This window comes from Plectropomus leopardus, chromosome 23 (genome assembly GCF_008729295.1).
Source record: "Plectropomus leopardus isolate mb chromosome 23, YSFRI_Pleo_2.0, whole genome shotgun sequence".
Lineage (NCBI taxonomy): Eukaryota > Metazoa > Chordata > Actinopteri > Perciformes > Serranidae > Plectropomus > Plectropomus leopardus.
In genome coordinates, this window is record NC_056485.1 from 2,036,633 (window position 1) to 2,055,720 (window position 19,088).

Here is a 19,088-nt window from a genome sequence, read left to right on the forward strand (position 1 = left end):
AGGAATGTAGAGTTTTAGCATACAGACACTGGTTCAGTGTTTTTTAAACAGTTTGTATATGACAGTAACAGAGGTCCCGTCATTGCACAAACTAAACAATGCAAACCAAACTGTCTTTAACTCTTCAAAAACCCTGGCTCCACATCACTTTTAGTGTGCTGCATTCAGGGGCCTTTCAAAAAGCTTTGAACCTTGAGCTATTGGTTTGATTTCTTTCAGAAACACTGGGAAAAAGGCAATGAGCAACTTGGAAAAAACTGTCCCACAAATTACAAGAAATTAGTAGAATAAGGGGAAAAAAATTTAAAGCTACAAAAAAATTCCAGTGAAAAACTGTGTCTGATTATCACAATTCCACATTTTCAATTGTTTTACAGAGTAATTACATTTTTTGTAGGTTGTTTTTAGGTTTTCAGGTTGTGTTTTTGTTGTAGTTGTTAGTTGTTGTTTTTTTTTTACTTTCTTGTTTATTTTTTTGTTTGTTTGTTGTGTGCTATTTTTCTGGTTATTTCCTTGTATTTTTTACTAATTTCTGGGTCATATCATCTTAAATTGCTCATTGCCTTCTTCCAATGTTTTTGAAAAAAATCGTGCTAGTTTGTCCAAGTTTTAAAGCGTTGAATCCCCTTGGACAGGGAAGTACTTCACTTAAATTCAGAGAGCCTGAAGAAATGAAATATTTTTGTTTTTGTTTTGTTTTTTTCAGAAAGGGCCCCTGGGTGGCTATATTTCTAATTATCATTATTCTATGCTTTAAATTATTTTACAGAATAATTTCAATTTTTAAGTAGTTTTTTTCCCCTGTTTTATTCCTGTTGTTGTTGCTTGTTTTTGTTGTTGTGTTATTGTTTATGTTTTTTCTTTCCTATTATTTGTTCATTTGTTTTGTGTTTGTTTGGTAGTATTTTTCAGTTATATTTCTTGTACTTTTTACTAACTGCTTGCTAATGTCTGGGTCAATTTATCTGAAATTGCTCATTGCCTTCTTCCCGTGATTTGAACAAAATCAGGCCACTTTGCCAAGGTTTTAAAGGGTTAAATCCCCTTGGACAGTGAGGTACTTTACTTAAATTTAAAGAAAAAAAATGTTTTGGGTTTTTTTTCCCAGAATGGGCCCCTGGGTGTGTAAAAATGGAAAATAATTTAGATTTTCTTCATTTAATCAGTGATATCAGATTTTGTTAAAAAAAAAAAAAAAAAGGAGAGGGGGTTAGATATTTGATGAATGCCCTCCCAAACTCAGTCTCTCACTCTCTCTCTCTCTCACACACACACACACACACACACACACACACACACACACACACACACCTCCTTTCTTTATTCATTATTCCTCAACGTCAGCTGCTGGCCCTCTCACTTGTGGTATGGAACGTGTGTGCAGGCGGCCCTGCGCCCCTCCTGCTCCAAAATTTAACAACAAGCTTTTGTCTCTCACTTCCCCAGAGGCCACATGAGACTGGAGGTCAATTTATTAACTCTGTGCCCATGCAACAACATTTTCATCGCCTTTGCTCCTGGACAAACTAAAATTGCTCTTTTATGAGCTACTGTTGGTCCCAACAATCCTTTTTTAATAAAGTAGGAACTCAATATCTAGCTTATTACTCAGGTATGTCCCAGTCCCAATGTGAGTGCTTTGATATTGATATTTTTATTTTGCTACATTTTCTACAGCCCTCACTTAGCATTAGGTAGGCCTAAATTTAAATTAGAAAAGTAATTTCATTTCATGGAGAGGAGACAGAGTGTGGCTCCGCTGTGGCAGGAAGGTCTGGACCTGGATCTGGACAGCATGATCACAATGCCTCAGTTCATATACACAGCCAGCACCTGCACAATGTTACTGACCAACAACCTTATTGCTTTTAAACCAAAGAGCCTCTGTTGCATTACTTCCTGCAGCTTGTTAACATATCATGAGGTGAGGCCTATGGCTGCTTTCTTTTTTATGTTATGTTGTGGGCTGCGCATTTCACTCACTCACAAAGCTCTGTTTTAATGGAGCGCAATGGGGCATTTTTACAACTAACATTCCCAGAGCAAACACACAAAGGAGCACAAAGGACGAAGCTTTATATAACAGGCTGGCAACAAGTTCCAGCTCCCCAAAGGCCTTAGTATGCTTCAAGCAAACAGGTAGTCCAAAATGTCTGCTAACCACATCTAAAGGCAAAGTGTTCTGTTCTGGATGGCCACACTCAGCAGTGGGGTGAGCGGCCTGGTTTTTGCATCTTTGTAGTCTCGATATAATGAATTGTACAAATGGGGATATCAGCATTAACTTCCAGGTGTCTTTCTTTATAGACATTCATACTAGGTAGGGGTTGGGGGGGGACTGATTATTAGATACATCACAATGCAGACATGGACAACTCAGCGTTGATTCACGAATGCTAAGAAGACATTATCCAAATGTTTATGAACAATATAATGTTGATGGAACAAAAGCGGCAGAACTCAAGAGAGGCTAATCTCCACAGCTGGAGATGTTAAAAAAGAGATCTCCGCCGTCCCCTCATTTTGCTTTTCCCATACAGGCAGGAGACTGTAAGGCGCTTCAAATTAATCCTACATGCAGAACCTTCCACTGTCTTCAGGTTGAAAAAAATCTCCTTTAACTCCATCAGCTGCTGCTTCTGCTGCTGCTGTGGCACAGCCAGCAGCCAGATTTTCATCATTATCCTCTCACAGCAGCAGTGAAGCACGCCCAAACTTTGCAGCAAGTCCCATCAGTTAAAAATATAAATCCAGAGTTGAAATCTGAGTTAAATTCAGCAGGATAAGAGCCAGTTAGCTAAATAAACGAGGTTCCAAAAGGTTTCACTGTGATATGTTCAAGGTTGGCACAGTAAAATGACTATTTGGCAAAAGTAAATAACACGTCATCATGATTTGTTCAAACGTTACATCAAGAAAAAGAAAATGTTTTTGGTGAGAAACTTGAATAATACAGTTTTTTGGGTGAGAAATTTGTTTTCCCAGCAATATAAAACAGACATTAGAGATGGAATTACAACCTACTTAAAGTCATATCAGCTCCAGTCAAGTTGTTTTTATACAATACAGTCATTTTTAGAGTCAAATTCGATCCTTCAAAAATTCCAGTCTGGTTTCCGATCCCGACATAGCACCGAGTCAGCACTTTTAACTGTGCACAATGACATTGCCCGGTCAGTGGATGCTGGGAACCCCGTTGTGCTAGTGCTCCTGGATCTCACAGCGGCTTTCGATACAGTCGATCATGCAGTCCTCATATCTCATCTGGAGCAGTTTGTAGGCTTCCCTGGCACCGCTCTTCAATGGTTTCGTACCTGGCCAATAGAAGCTTCTCTGTGTTGATTGGTGACCTCCAGCAATCACATGCATTTCTCCCTTGTGGGGTGCCACAGGGTTCTATTCTCGGCCCTACCCTCTTTTCCTCATATTTGCTACCACTGGGTTCAATTATAACTAAACATAACCTGTCTTTCCATCTATATGCAGATGACTTACAGTTATATTTGCCCATGAAACCCAACGAAGGCTCTGTAAATAACTTACTGAGCTGTATTAGTGACATAAAGCAGTGGCTGGCACATAATATTTTGCATTTGAATGACAGCAAAACTGAATGTATTTTGTCTATCTCCTCTTCTACGCCTAATGCTATTGTAACAAATTATGGCACTCTGGCTTCCTTCCTTAAACTCGAAGTAAAAAATCTAAGTAATATTAGACAATGGCCTGAAATTTGATAAACTGTTGTTAGAACAAGCTTTTTTCAGCTTCGTCTCCTGGCCAAAGTGAAGCCCTTTCTCAACCTTGAGAAGGCAATTCATGCATCTCTGACAAAGGCTATCCTGTTTATACTGTTCTATCTTGTTTTATCTTTTCTGAAAGGCTTTTAACACTTTGCTGCTGTGTAGCACCTCCCTCTGTATTTTTTATGTATTGTTTTATGGTTCGTTTGTTTTATTGTTATTTACACTGTTTATCTACACTATTATTTCTGACACTGCTGTAAAGCACTTTGGGTACCTTTTTGGTAATTGTGGGCTATAGAAGGGCTAGAGAAATAAATATTGATTGATTGATTGATTGATTGATTGATTGATCTAATTATAAATCCTTAAAACTACTGATGGCAAGTTTTTTGTTTTAAGTAAATATCTAAATTAAAATATTAAACATTTTTTAAAAATCTGAATTTTAAAAGCCTCATCCGTCCAACACATAATAGAAAAGTATCAATGGTGAGTAAAATCTTTGATGGCTAAGGAGTCTCAATAATGCTTTATTGTCAATAAATACTGCAATCCCATCCCTATTTACTATTCAATGGTACATAGTAATTGCATACTATTCATGGTGAAATGGTGCAGAATGCAAACACTGGGCACTATGTCAGCATAAATATCCCACAAAAATTAGTATGTGCGACCACAGATGGTTACAATCTAACCGGTTTAAAAGTTTCAGTATGGTGGCATTTTGGCTATAAGGCTGAAGGGAAAAGGGACCTACCAGTACAAGAACCAGATGGTATGCAATTAAATTCATCTGTTAATTTAATTACGGATCCCCAGAAGTACAGTACACTATTTTTTAAAACTCGCAAGTAGTCACACAGTGAGGAAAAACAAGCCATTTATAGAAATAAAACTGATGCATCAAGATGCGTTAATAATCATATAAACACAAAATCAGGGCCCTCTGAATCATAATCTAATCTGATCATGATGTGCCTAATACCCACCCCTAATAATAGAGATGTACATCAGTCAAGATCGATATATCAATTCACTGATCAACGATCCAGTTTCATCAATGCAAAGTGAAATTATCAATATACATCATCATCTTTAGATATGTTTTTGATTTGCCATGGCATGTCTGAGTCACCATTTTTATCCTCCTAAGCGCACCTCCTTCATAAATCATCAAACAATGGTAGAGGTCTAGCGCCAGGCAGACAATGATAAGCAGCCAAGACCAGGACAATGATGATATTTACTGATATCGTCTCATAAAATCCCAGGGATACAGCTAATACTGCCTCTGTCATTTCTATTTCTGTTGAATTGTAAGATGCTGTTAAAGAACTTATATATAAAGCACACTGAAGCTATAACAAATGCTGCCATACATGTCAGGCATCACTTGATAGATTTGAGCTTGCTTCTTCTCAGCATGGCTCTCTGTGATCAACAACAGCAAGTAGGACCTCCTGAATCTGCAGCAGAAATTTTACTGAAGCTCTCATTGATCATTTCCACTACAGGCTCATCATTTTCCACTTTAGGAGAACAAAGCACAAACTGGAGGAATCCCAGTCAAAACAAGGCATGCTAAATATTGTACTGCAGGCTGTTTGCAAGTTAAGTTTGCAAGATTTTCAGATTTAGAGCTGAAGAGTTTGGCCAATAAACCAATGGTATTTGCTATTGAAGAGTCAGTGGGGTGTTAAGTCATTTGTTAAGCCAAACCTATATTGTTTTCAGCTACTCAAATGAAGCTTTTCTTTACCATACACTGCACGATCGTAAACATATAGCTTCAGGGTTCAGTTTGTTGAATAGATAAAAAGCATGATTAATTTGTCATTTCATGCTTTAGGAAACTATAAAGGGCATTTTCACTCTTTTTTGACATTTTACAGAGAAAAAACAATGAATTGAAAAAAATCAATGAAAACAGAAAAAAAGCCATACTCTGCTAATAACAAAACATGTTACCTCAGCAACAACTACAAATCAAATGAGATCCCTACAAGCTGCCTACAAACAGGGCTTTTGTTCCTTCAGGACGTATAAAATCTACAGTAATCTACACGTCAACATCCAAGTTGTGATTATGACCCAGAGACTGGGGATTACGGCGAAAGCTCTGGTGCATCAGACTTGATGTTTAGTATTACAAACGTGCCTGGAAACAAGCCAAACAAAAATGCCCCATACCGTAGCACCTAAAGTCTGTCGTTCAACTGAACCCAAAATGAATGGATACAGAGTAGGTCTGTACCTGACTCAGGAATATATCAGTCAAATCAGATTTGGCCGTTCAATACGAATATTTGACAATTCTTTTTGGTTTCAGTAGAAAGTTATAAGTGATCGGGCTCTGCGGGACATTCAGTGTGACAGCAGCATTCCCCTCAAACAGTAGATATAAAAAAAGCCAGAGACTTTATCCTATTAACTTGCTGTGACCTGTAAATTCACCTCTTCTAAGCAGAAGGTCTCTTCAATCTCCTCTTCTGTGCCGCTGCCTGCATGTCCGCTACTCCAAACAGTAGCATCAAAGTCAAGAGCGCTCATTCCGCAGCAAAATCTGGAGACCAAAATATCCCTAGTAGCACACTGCACAACACACTGACTGGATAAAAAAAAGCCACTGCTCGACTTTAAGCAATATCAGTCAACTAAGGGGACCCCGCTTGATGATTCCATTCTCCAACTTTCAGGGGACAGTCATAATACAGTTATAACATTCATGCACTGTAAAGCCCTCACAATCATACAGCTGCCTTAAGGTATACAATGATGTGAAAGCTTGTAAATATCAGAACCTTCATCATTTCTAGCATCATTCACGAGCATCTAGTTATTTTGTCATTATTAAGCTGCAACAATTGGTCAATTAAACAAACAGTGAAATGATAGAAAATTACTCGGCAAGTATTTCAATAATCAATTTTTGAGTGAAAGAGCCCCCAAAATACCTTTGCTTAAGCTTCTTAAATGTAAACATTGTTATCTTTCCTACTCTTAACATATTTGGGGGTTTTGGACTGCTGATGAAAAAAGACCTTCAATGACATCACTTAGGACTCGACAGAAACTGTTATGGGTATGTTAAATTGTCAACTGAAAAATTGATCTGCGGAATAATCAGCTAGTTGCCGCCTTATGTCAATGTACAAATCTAATGTGGTATCCTGATTGTAAACATTTTGGTATGATGAGACTCTCCCAAACGATACACCTCCAACTCAGTAATGCTCTTGAGCAGAGAATGTGTCTTTTTTTTATCTCTAAGCTTTTTACAGATTGTCATACAAGAATTCTGCACACAATACAACAATAATACAATACAATCGTCATGAAACAAATAAGACTTTTATCAAGCTACTGAATTTTTTGTATGATGTTTTGATTCATCTCTATTGTAATCTTTCTAAGGATGTAATCAACAACAAAAAAAATCATAGTACACTAGCTTACTTCTGTTTGAATGCATATATTAGATAGGGCTGCCCCTGGAAAGTCAGAGACTCGAATCATCAGGCGAAGAAACTCATCCAACTGAGAGTTGAGCAGCAATTTTTTTTTTGTGAAGTGTACTTCTGGGGACGTTTTGGGCCCAAGATTTTGCTGCTAAGTGAGCATTCTTGATTTTTACACTACTCTTTGCAGCTGTGGACATGCAGGCAGCAGCACAGAGGGAGAGGGAGATCACACTTTAACGTGAGGAAGAGGTCAATTCACTGGTCAAAGCAAGTTCAAACAATACTGTCTCTGGTTTCTGTTGATATCTAGTTTTGGCTAAAAAAAATGGTTGCACACAATAAGCACTGTTAGCTTGTTTAGTTTATACTGCTGTCACACTGAGCGTCCCAAGGAGCCGGAAAAACCCCAAACTCTGTATGGAAAACAAAAAAACATTGCTGAATATTCATATTCTCCTAACAAATTCGAATTCGACTGACAAAAATTTAAATAAAACACAATAAAATAAAATAAAATTAATAATTCTTAGTCAGGTGCAACCCTAATGTTAGATGCCACTTTGCACACTTATGTGCGCCACTGGATAAAACAAAACTGACATTATCCCATAGTTATAGTTATACAGTTTTTTAAAAAACATTTTGCATGATAGTGCTCAAATTTAGAGACGCAGTGTTTCCCACCAAAATGTGCTTATTTGACAGCTTCAATCCAGTAACACAAATATCTTCTTTTCATAACTCACATTCAATAAAGCCAGTTATCAAAGCCTTTGCCCAGGCGTAGGCTGCAGATATTCACTTGTGGGTCCACAAGGTGCACACAACATACAATGGCTACGCTTTGTTCCCATAAACCGCTCGGAGCTACCAGGAAACACTCTGGGGGAGGCAAGCCAAGTCTCCTTCTTTGTGTGTGTGCGTGTGTGTGTGTGTGTGTGTGTGTGTGTGTGTGAACCTTTGACCTTCCTGAGGGAAGCTGCTTCAGTGGAGAAGACGAGGGGGGGGGGTTATCATAAACACTGCTTGGCCTCAGCAGTCCAGTTTCATCCCAGTTCAACCAACAGATTCATGTCTTTCTGGAACAGCACAGCTTCACTAACATCCTGCTGTTACAACTCCCTCTGGATGAGAATGAGTTGCGGCTTTACATGTGCCCATGCCTTGTTGAAACCTACATATGGAAATGTGCCTGACAGAAAACAGCAATCCAGTATCCGTCTACATATAATGTTAAACGTAGGGAAAAAAAACATTTATGATCTGTTTCTCCTAATTTTTTACAGTATGCATGTATGACCAGTTCAAAACAGTGGACATCTAGAGTGGACTTTGGGCTGATTGGTTGGTTAGCTGACATTGACTGTTCTCTCTACTCTCAGTTCAGCTTCAGCTGTGGCAAGGTGTACACTACTACAACAACTTCTGGCTCACAACAAAAAAATCACCGCAAAATTGAGACAGAAGGTTTCCACACACGTAATTTAATACCCGATTTCCACTTATAAACACATAAAAAAAAATCAGGCAACAAGTTGAGTCAAATTTTCCAGTTTTTGTCATTAAAACAAAAAAACAGAAAACAACTCATTATCCTCCTTTTTGTATTTTATTTGTCAATGGTAGTTTTCTAATTTCAAAATGAATATCATTTGTTCGCCAAGTACATTTGGTTTACTGTCCATTTCTAAAGTAACAGTAAAATGGATTAAAGGGCAATTGTACAGCTCCACACAGCTTTCAGCTTAGTGTTTTAAGTCTCTCTCCTGCACAAAACCTGGCACTCTGCTGCTCCATCTGTGCCCAGACTACACTCTGCGCCCCGAGAGTGTGGTGCGCATGAATAGCCAAGCATATTTAAAAAGGAGCACCTAATTAGCAGCACAGCACTAAAAATACAAAAGTCAATACATGGCGGCAGATGTTTTTATCATGATGGGCCACCACAAACAAATAAATGTGTGGGAACATCTGAACAGATTATGTGCAAGGCATTTCACAGTGGACTGCTTAAGCAACTGACTTCGCATGAAGATGTGCTTCATCTCTCTTTCCCCAACGGATACTACTATCTTGTCGGCATTACACTGTAAGAGTCTCACTTCTATAACGTGCCCACTTTTGGCAGGCCAACAATGGCGGCATACTAAGCTGTGTTTGTGCTGCTGACTCTTCTGAGTTTATTAACACTGTCTGTTTTCATGTGTGCATTCGCCATTGTCTCAGCATTTGTTCATACTCATCACTCTGTAGAAGAACGCCTTTATGGGCAGGCATGTGATCTTCGTCTATGGTGTGTCATTACAAAGTTACACCGCTAACTACTGGCCTGGCGTGCATACTACAGCGTTTTCGGTTGTTTTTGCAGATCCATGTATACAAATGTACGCGCATTTATTATTTTTTTCAAACAAAAAAGGAAAGACTTTTCCCTTTTTAGTAGGGCTGTTCTCATGATGTAAACGTATATTGTTTAGTTAAGTTTATATTGTCATTGTCAAAGCATTAAACAACAGGACATGGTCGAACGAAATGCATTCACGCAGACAGAATAGTTTTGAGTGCTGTTTTCAGTCGCAATTTCAGAGGCAGGAGTTTCTGAACTTTACATGTGGACACATTACATATTAAGATGGTTAAGTCTTTCTCAGATTTAGCCTCACTACAGACTGAACCAATGTAGAAGCAAACCATCAAACAAAAAAATGTATGTGAAGCTTAAGCCTGGCTGCTAGGAGGACCCCATGATCATCAACCACAGACCACACATGCTTTGTTTCAAGACTGTAAATACTAAAGTTCTCGTCTTCATTTCAACATCGTGATCCTGTTTGTTATTATAGGTTAAATAGCAAAAGCTTATTAGGTAAGGGCCTGATCTAATGCTCTCGGTTTCCATCATGCTCTTGACCGCTCCGTGACTAATAGTCACTGCTGAGCTGTGTGCAAGCAGGAGAACAAATCACATTAACACCAACAAGGAACTGTTCCTTTCATTATCTGTTATCAAACTGTACAGTTATACAGTTCTGCAAAAATTTTATCGCTATATCTTGTAAGAAAAGTTAGTATATGCTTCCAAGGAGCTTACAAGGTGCTTCAGATTTCACTTAAATATCATCCCTCATTCACGTTACAGGAGAATCCCTTAAGATCTGGGAGACCTTACCTGACAACCATTATAACAGTTTGGTGAATCAGCTAGGACTCATCACACACACACACACACACGCACACACAGACAGACAGACACACACACACACACACACACACACACAGGACCCTCAGCCAGGTTTGCTGATAGAATGTCTGTGTGTAATTATCAGGTATCTGGGTGAAACTCAGAGCATCTCATTACTCACACACTAGACATTACCACAAAGACAGCCTAGGTGCTGCAAAAACATGTATTCAAGACTAAATGTCTACAATTTGGCATATAGAGGAGCACAACCCTACAATTCCAACTAAATGAATAACAAATGAGTCACCAGGAGCCAGTGTGAATGACGGTGACATCAGCAGCTGCCTTTTTCAAATAAAAAAGTTAAGTCAAGGCTGGCTGAAATTATCAGCACAGCCCATTTGGAAAAAAAAAATCAACATTTCTTCATATCCCTATGGAATTTCTCACTTTCCTGTCTTTGATAAACATCAAAAATTCAACTCTCCATCTAAAAATCAAATGTCTGTGCCAACATTTAACTGATAGACCTTTCTATGGCAGATGTTCTTACTTAACATTATTATATCATTCTTTTTATAGTTTAAAAAATTCAACAAAAATGCCAAACGTTCTCTGGTTTAAAAAAATATTAACATCATTTGCTTAAAACCTACTCCAAAAGTCGAGATTTATGCTGCATTCAAATGGAACTCGTGAACTCATTTACAACATGGGAAGTCATGCACACAAAGTTAGGAACTTGGAGCTCGAAGAAAATTTCCATTTACAAGGTCATGAATACTACATCAGGGAGGCTTTTATTTGGTAAATAAAAGTTGTTGTGTTTTTGTTACCTTAGAATGATCCATTTATGTCTACATAAGGAGCACGTCCTCTTCTATGCAAATCGCCATATTTCACCGTTATGTTTCTACAGTAGCCCAGAATGGACAAACCAAACACTGACTTTAGATAGGGACATTCGCTTTTTCACATCTACACATTGGACACCATAGCTAGCAGCCCCTCAGCCACAAGTGTCAGAAAAAGAATGTTTTTTATACATGAAACTGCTTTATTCAGTGTTTTTACCTGCTTAAATAATTGGGGAAATTTGACTTAAAGAGAAAAAGACCTTAGTGGTCAATTTGCTCCCAGTAACACACATTAGCAGGTGCCGGGCTAACGGCACATCTCCGACATCCATCCAACAAACTTGAGCTGCACCCAACTCATAATTATGCGAGTCAAATCAGATTAGGCTGTTAAATATGAATATGGACAATTCATTTTGTTTTTTTCATTTAAGGTTTTTAAGTTTAATCAGGGCTTAGCAGAACATTTAATGTGACGTGGCATTCATGTGATGTAGCAAAAAGCTAACAGCCCTCACAACAGATTGCAAATGCAGCAACATATTTGCCAACACTGTGTCAAACAACAGCCAGAGATGTGTCATATTAAGATGCTGTGAGCTGTAAATTCACTACTTCTGAGCAGAAAACAGTGTTTCCCTCTGTGCTTCTGCATGTCTGCAGCTGCAAAGAGTAGCCTGAAAGTCAAGAGCGCTCACTCCGCAGCAAAGTCTTGGGACCCAAAGGTCCCCACACTGGATCCTGCATGTCAATAGTAGGGGTCGACAGATTATCAGCCCGGCCAATTATCAGGGCCAATATTTGGTATTTGCACATTATCTGTATCAGTAATTTATTTTAATGATCACAGATAAAATTCATTATAAAGTGCAAATAATGTGTCGGTGTGGGAGGACCTTTTACTTTTTAAAACCTCAGGGAGCGATTTTTATTAATAAATTTCTTTAATTTAAATTTTCACTTGACTTGTGCTGGGGACTTAGTGTATATGATGTCTAACGTTTCAGTTTCGAAAAAACATTTGCGAAAGGTCTTTAAACAAATGTTTTGTTGGAGTTTGTTATATATTTCAAATTCTAAACATTGACAGAAATGTTTTCATTTTTATTGTAAATGCAAACTGGCTCCAGATATCAGTTAATGTTCTAAATAATTTGTAATAGTCGGTATCGGCCCGAAAAACCAATATCGGACGACCCCTAGTCAATAGCATCATTCATTACATCCCTGCAGTATAAACCCAAGTGTGGAAGCATAATTCAATCCCAAAAATATCATCAGAGTTATTTTCTCAAGAGCCATGGCAGACATTATCAAACAGTTTGTTTACAGTAAACCTTCCATGTATACTGAGCGGCCCTGTAAAGCTAACCCTGAGAACTACAGTCGTATATGTTACTGACTGGCTGAGCTGGATTATTAGTTTATCCAAGAACCTGTGCTTGGATAAACACATCCTAATCAAGTGGCATCACCGTAGTTATGGGATACATTCATCACTGCCACAGTCATTAGGGTTGGGTTGCTCCAGCGGCAGGTGCCTGTGTGTGTGTGTGTGTTTGTGTGTGTTCAAGGCCTTTTCATCCCACAGGGCCCAGACCTGAGTTGTTATGAGCAGATGGTCATAATTACCAAAGCACAGAAAGCAGTGGCGGAGAACAGGGGGTGCTGCTTCAAATCCCTGTGTAGCCAGATTGATTTCAGCAACCTGGATGGGGTAATCCTCTTTTCAACACGACGAGGCCGAGGTAGTTCCCTGTAATCCACGGTGTCACCCGCACCTTCCTCTCTGCTCAGTTTTACTCTCTGTTGCTGTTATCAATAGCCTTCACGTCAGGCACAATTTAACTCAACTGAATGAAGTGACACAGATTCAGAGTCCAGGAGGCTGCTGACTGGAAGGTTTTCATGTTGTTACACTATGAGCTTATCACTCACCACAGACGGTACTAAAAGTTACCAAAAGCACAGCCAAAATGATAAAATTCTGAACAATAAGAAGCTGGTAAATGAAGCTCTAACGTTAAAGGTCCCATATTCTGCTCATGTTCAGGTTGACACTTGTATTTTAGGTTTTCTCAAAAGCGTTTACATGCTTTAATGTTCAAAAAACAAATTATTTTTCTCTTATTGTCTTCCTGTATGCACCAAAATAGACTGAATAAATGTGATGTGCTAACAATAGTTATTTCACAATAGAAGACTGAATTGTATTGTGGATACATGTGTAATAAGCAAACTTTTTCATTTCTGATGTCATTTTCAACAATATCTTTAATGTTTTAAATATTAAGCACTAATATTGCTCTCCACACAAAATGCGCTTTTCAAAATCAAGTTTTGAAAAATATCATACATTAATATTATTTTCTATTTTCATTGAGTTTAGTTTTAGCCAACATCAGTAGTAATCATTTGTATCAAATATTGATTAATTTTCAGAATTTTAACCCTTTAAATGCCAGGTTTATGTCATGTTGCCACTATGTTTTTAGATGAAAAAAAAACGCAAAAGAAGAAATCTTTTCAATAAATTACATGCAAAGTAGACTGTTTCCGTGATGACAGCCTGGTATATGTCAATGATTAGCAGCAACATTGATTGTGACAGTGTACCTAGTGTAAACAGCATGTATTTTCTCCATATACCAAATATGGTTAAAAAATACATCATCAGGTGGAAAACACAATTCCAAGGCAAAGCCCAGAATGACACCCAGAAATAATACAATACATGCTTTTATGCTTTGATGGCTGTGGGGCCAAAAATTGCAGTTTGAATGGGTTTCAATGGAGCATTTTTTTTCCTTAACAGTCTTAATGTTACAATTTAGTTTCCACGGTGTATTTTAGACTTATTGTAGGAGCTGAGCTGGAAATTCCAAGATTAAATAAAAATACATTCTTGCCGATATTTAGTCCATATGCACAAACAGCCAAAATTATTTTAAAAATATGAAGAATGAAAAGTGTGTAAAATGCAGCAAACAGTCCCGAAGGGTTAAACATGGTGGTGTGACCTGTCTAATGTTTCTTCTGTGCTTATTTTAAAAACTGTGTTGCTTTACCGACATTTTTGATAAACCACATCTACCATGGTTGTATTGAAGGCTGTTTCACCGTCAATATGTGTTACCCCTACATAAACTTGACCCACACAGTCTAAGGGACTGTACTTTATTTATCAGAGGAGGGGGTGACTGGAGTGTGACTTTGCTTTTTCACCTTGATCCTCGCCTAAGCTATAAATGATTTTCCCAATCAGTCACCTCCCCTTCACCATAAATAACTTTTTTTTGCACTCACATCAAATGTAGGTTGTATTGGAGCCAATGGAACTAGCAAACAGCACAGTCATTAGTTATTACTATCAACATCTAATTTCTTAAGCAAAATGTAAATCCTCCCTAAAAAATGATTCCTTAAAGGACAATCGGAAACTTTGTCTTTCTGTCTTTACAGTTCCTGGTTATGATAAAGAGTCCCTAATCCTAACCTCAAAGGAGGGCCCTTGCATTAACATGTAGTAAACTCTATTCAATGAAGGAATACGTTTGGACACAACACCAGCACAGAGGCTAAGCAATATGCTGCTGTGAATGAGGCCAAAGCACCTTGTCTTAAGGCAAGGTAAAGCAGTGAAAGTATTCCAAATGTAACATATACCTAAAACCCGTATTTATCTAGTTTTTTTTTTTTTAGCGGGACTTTTTAGGTGGCTAAAAACAAGCTAAATGAGGTAGGTATTGCTCAGTGCCGTTTGATTTTATGTATGTGACATGAGGATTTTCTGCCCAGAAGTTGTTGTACATAATCACTATAATTCAGTCAAGGAAATTGAACTTTTAAAGTTTGTTTGGTCTATATAGAGTGCCCTTGTGATGATGTTTTTCTGTAGGCCAGATTGGAAGCTAACATTCCCCTGGTTCCCTAGCCAAAAAGCCTACAGGATTTTTCCATTGGATTTTGGATCACTGCAATAAAAAAAGCTCTGTGGCGAACAAACATTTATGATGCTTACAGGTTTTGTCCAACAAGATAATAACCACAAAAGTGAACACCACTTCCAGGATTTTTGAGGCCAATATGCAATCACCAGAAGTAAAAAGCAAATGCTAGGCTAAAACAAACTACACCACGATCCTATCGCCGCACTGCACATGGCTTTATAGCTACAAGGCTGTAAAGCCATGTGCAGTGCAGTTCGGCGCAGTTCAGCATGATAACGTTCTGTAGTTTCATTAAGCCACTTTATAGCAACTCCCTCTATGACATATTTTATTTCATAGAACAAAACATAAAAGTCTCTTTAGCTAGTGTTAACCACATACTTTATTTAAGGCTTCTAACCAAAATCCCATTTAATAAAACACACTGACTTTGAAATGAGGGAATGGATTTACGGATTTTAGGACTCATTACTGGGGTTTTCTATGGAAGCCTATAGTCGTGACATCACAGATTCACAGAAATTCTGATGACTTGTTTAAAAGCACAGTTTCTGAATGATGGCTGCATGCATTTCTCTGCAGATTAAGTGTTTTGATACTTTCACAGTGTTAATACAGAAACAACTTCTGCTTTATATAAAATAAGACATGGAAAATGTAGTCTTTGCAATATGGGACCTTTAAGTTAAACGACTCAACACAAAAAGAAACTGGCAAATGTTTCAGATGCTCATAAAAGGACATGATGAGGAAGAGGAACTTGCATTTGCATTAGTGACATATTTTTTTCCCTTTCTTCCTTTGAGGTCCACAAGAAAACGCGTCAAAAAGCTTCTGTTAAAAGCTGACACTTGTGGTGTGAATTAACCAAAGGACAGAAGGTGATACAAACAGGGTCTTTTGTCTTAAATGAAATGCACGATTCTGGTGCACATTGCATGCTAACGCCAACACTGAGCTCACACTGCACTTTGGTGAGCCAGTGTTTTTGTTTGTTTTTAATGTTAGTGATTTAATGTTACAGTTTAGTAAGTCGAATTAAGAGGGGGGTCCCGAAGATTTGAAAGAAGTCTTATTTTTTAATGTCCGACGTATACAGCTGTGTCAGTCATGAAGCCAAATTAAAGTGCGGAGTTGGTTGAGAGAGTCTTGTGAAACTGTCTCGGTAGAGGAAGGATGTGCCTTCCTCCCCGTTAGAAGAAAGAAGCAGGTGGCGATAAAACAAAAGGCGGTTCTCACATTAACAGCTAGCTCGTTCGTGCTGCTCTGTAAGCTGATAAAAGCAGTAAAGAAAAAAAGAAAGAAAGAAAAGCAAACTGACCTGCATGTGTAATGTCGGACAGGTCGTAGTTCCTGGCGCTGCGGGGAAACTCCTTCAGTTTTCGGTTGGACAAGTTGAGAGCCCCGCTCGCGGCAGCGTCCTCGAGCGCCTTCTCCACGCTTCTGCTGGCCGCTACAGTGGCAGGCAGCTGGGCTCCATCCCCAGCAGCCATCAAACGGACAGGTCTACCTCCTCTTTTACTTTGTTTCAGCCGTCCCGCTGCACTTTCATACCCCGAGAACTGTTGCAGACTCCAAACTGCGCGCGCTGCCTGTAAACTTCTTCAAAAGTACAAAATTAAATCCCAGGAAATCAGTTGGCGACGTGAGTTGTGATTGCGTCTCTCACACAACGGGAGCTACCGTTTCCACTCCTAAACGAGTGGTGCGAGCTGTCAGTCTTTCAGGAAGCAGCGTCAAGCTCGCGAATTTCACAACAATGTTACAGGAACACTATGCGTTTCCTTCAAAATAAAAGAGCTAAACGTCCCAGCGAGCAATTGCGTGCACGTTTTAATAATGTTTTCTGCGGCAAGTTTTCTTTAATTTTTTTTAATACTCTATGTTTTTTTCCAAAAGGACATTGAATTACAGTTTAACATTGTATAACATACAAATAGTTGGTCACCTTGTGCTTGTACAAGAAATTGCAGTGATGAATATACAAGTCAGTTCATATGATGAATTTTCAGTGATCATCTCTTGAGGTCACATACACAATCCATCTTTCCCAATATCACATTAACTTATCAGTCCATAAATTTAATAGAAACGTTAAACTTTCCATCCCTTGAATAGCAGTAACAACATGTATTCAGACAGTCTTTGATGGAGGTTCAGCCTGTAACTATTTTCATGTTACAGCTTTTTTGCTGGCAGCTAATAATATCTTTAATTTTTACAATTTATTTTGGGCCAAAAGATGAGCTGAAATTTTGCCCAAATAGATTGTTTAGAATAGAAATAGAATGTTTTGTTTTTTTATTGTTAACATATCACACTACATTACATTTTTATTTTTAAAAAATGTATGTAATCTCAGGCCTCAATAACATCTTCTGCATGTTGCTTTTAAAATGTCCTTCCTTTGTTCTCATGTAACACTGTAGTAATGTTTTATAAAATAGACTATTCCAGGGGTGGCCCTTCGCTCACCTGCTAAAGTGTGCGCCCCCATGTACCGAGGCCTTTGCAGCTGCGCAAGTTTGATTCAAGCCTGTGGTCCATTGCTGTGTGCCATTCCCCCTCTCTCTCCCACATTTTCTGTCATTCTGCAGCTGTCCTATCAATATGGGGAAAAATAAATAAAAAAATCTTTAAAATAAAGAACATTCTATAATCTGTCTCCTCTCAGCATCACTAAAACATCCTCAGAATGTTGCAGTTAAAATGTTACATTTTAGTCAGCATTTAACCTTAAAGGAACCTTTTTTGAAATGATAAACAACACCCCAACAGTTATTTAACATTAGATTAAAACTCTAACTTGTGGGTAATGTTAGCCAGTGTTGTGAGATCATTCTGTTCACACTTGCTGGAATGCCACTTCAAAAAGAACAACAAAAAATCACTTTATTTCACAGCATCTGTGACTACAGTTCTGTATATAGCCATAAAATACTTAACTGTTACATTAGAATAATGTAGACAACTGAATATAGCATATTTAACTTTAAGCTCAGAATTTCACCACCACATTGATATTTCTGAGGAGGGCATGTAAAAGAGCATTAAAACCATTATGTTAGCAAATAAAAAGGTAAAACTTTGTTTACTATTATTGTATGAGTGCATCATTTCTAATATTTTCCTCTGAACTTTCTAGAAAAATCAGTGTAATCTGGTACAAATTGCAGTGATACATTTTAGTTAGACTAAAGTAGCCTAGCCCAGTCGATTTTCCAGAAAAAAAGGAAAACTTAAAAAAAATCTAAAAGGTTAACTTAATAAATAAACTATGAAAATCCACTTTTTCCCTCACTTTCTTCTCAAAGCACTGCATTGTTTATTTCGAGTTTTATTTTGAAAGTTACAACAGGAAGTTCACCAAAACAGTTTTTGGTTCCACCTGGCTCAGGGTGGGGAGGTGTTCGGAAGGGTGCAGCTTGCGCGAGGGAACGAGGCTGAGTGGGCGTGGTCATGACGCGAGTAACTTTGACTGACACCCGTGTGGGCGGGGCCTCTGCTTGCATATTAATGTCTTGTAGGGTGAATTTCAGGGGAAACGCTGTGTTATTGATGCTAATAGGCACTGGTCAGAACAAGACAGAGAAATGTGACGTAATTAAAATATAAACCAATCATAAAGCTGTGTGCATAATAATCAATGAGGTGATCCCCTTGAAGTCTCATTTATCATGAATGAAAGCTGGTGTCAGGTTATCGAGTTTGTTCAATTGCTGTTGACCTTTCTTCACTGTGGTCATAAAAACTACAGCACCCAAAATAAAAATGTAGAGTGCTACATTCACTGTATGTCCAGCGTGTCTGTGCTTCTGAACACACACACACATACACACTTACGCACATAAGTGCCTAAACATTTATGTAAGTGTTAATGCAGTGTC

The 19,088-nt window shown here is 38.2% G+C and overlaps 1 protein-coding gene across 2 annotated transcripts in view; it reads right to left on the minus strand.

Annotated features, from left to right (window-relative positions):
* Nucleotides 1-16,908, minus strand: part of lrch4 (leucine-rich repeats and calponin homology (CH) domain containing 4) — an 83,134-nt gene extending 66,226 nt beyond the window's left edge. For both annotated transcript variants that reach the window (XM_042511805.1, XM_042511804.1), the window contains exon 1: nucleotides 16,523-16,908. In XM_042511805.1, coding sequence (XP_042367739.1) covers nucleotides 16,523-16,694 — 172 coding nt within the window. In that variant the 5' untranslated portion in view covers nucleotides 16,695-16,908. The remainder of the gene's footprint in view (nucleotides 1-16,522) is intronic.
* Nucleotides 16,909-19,088: the final 2,180 nt, after the last annotated feature.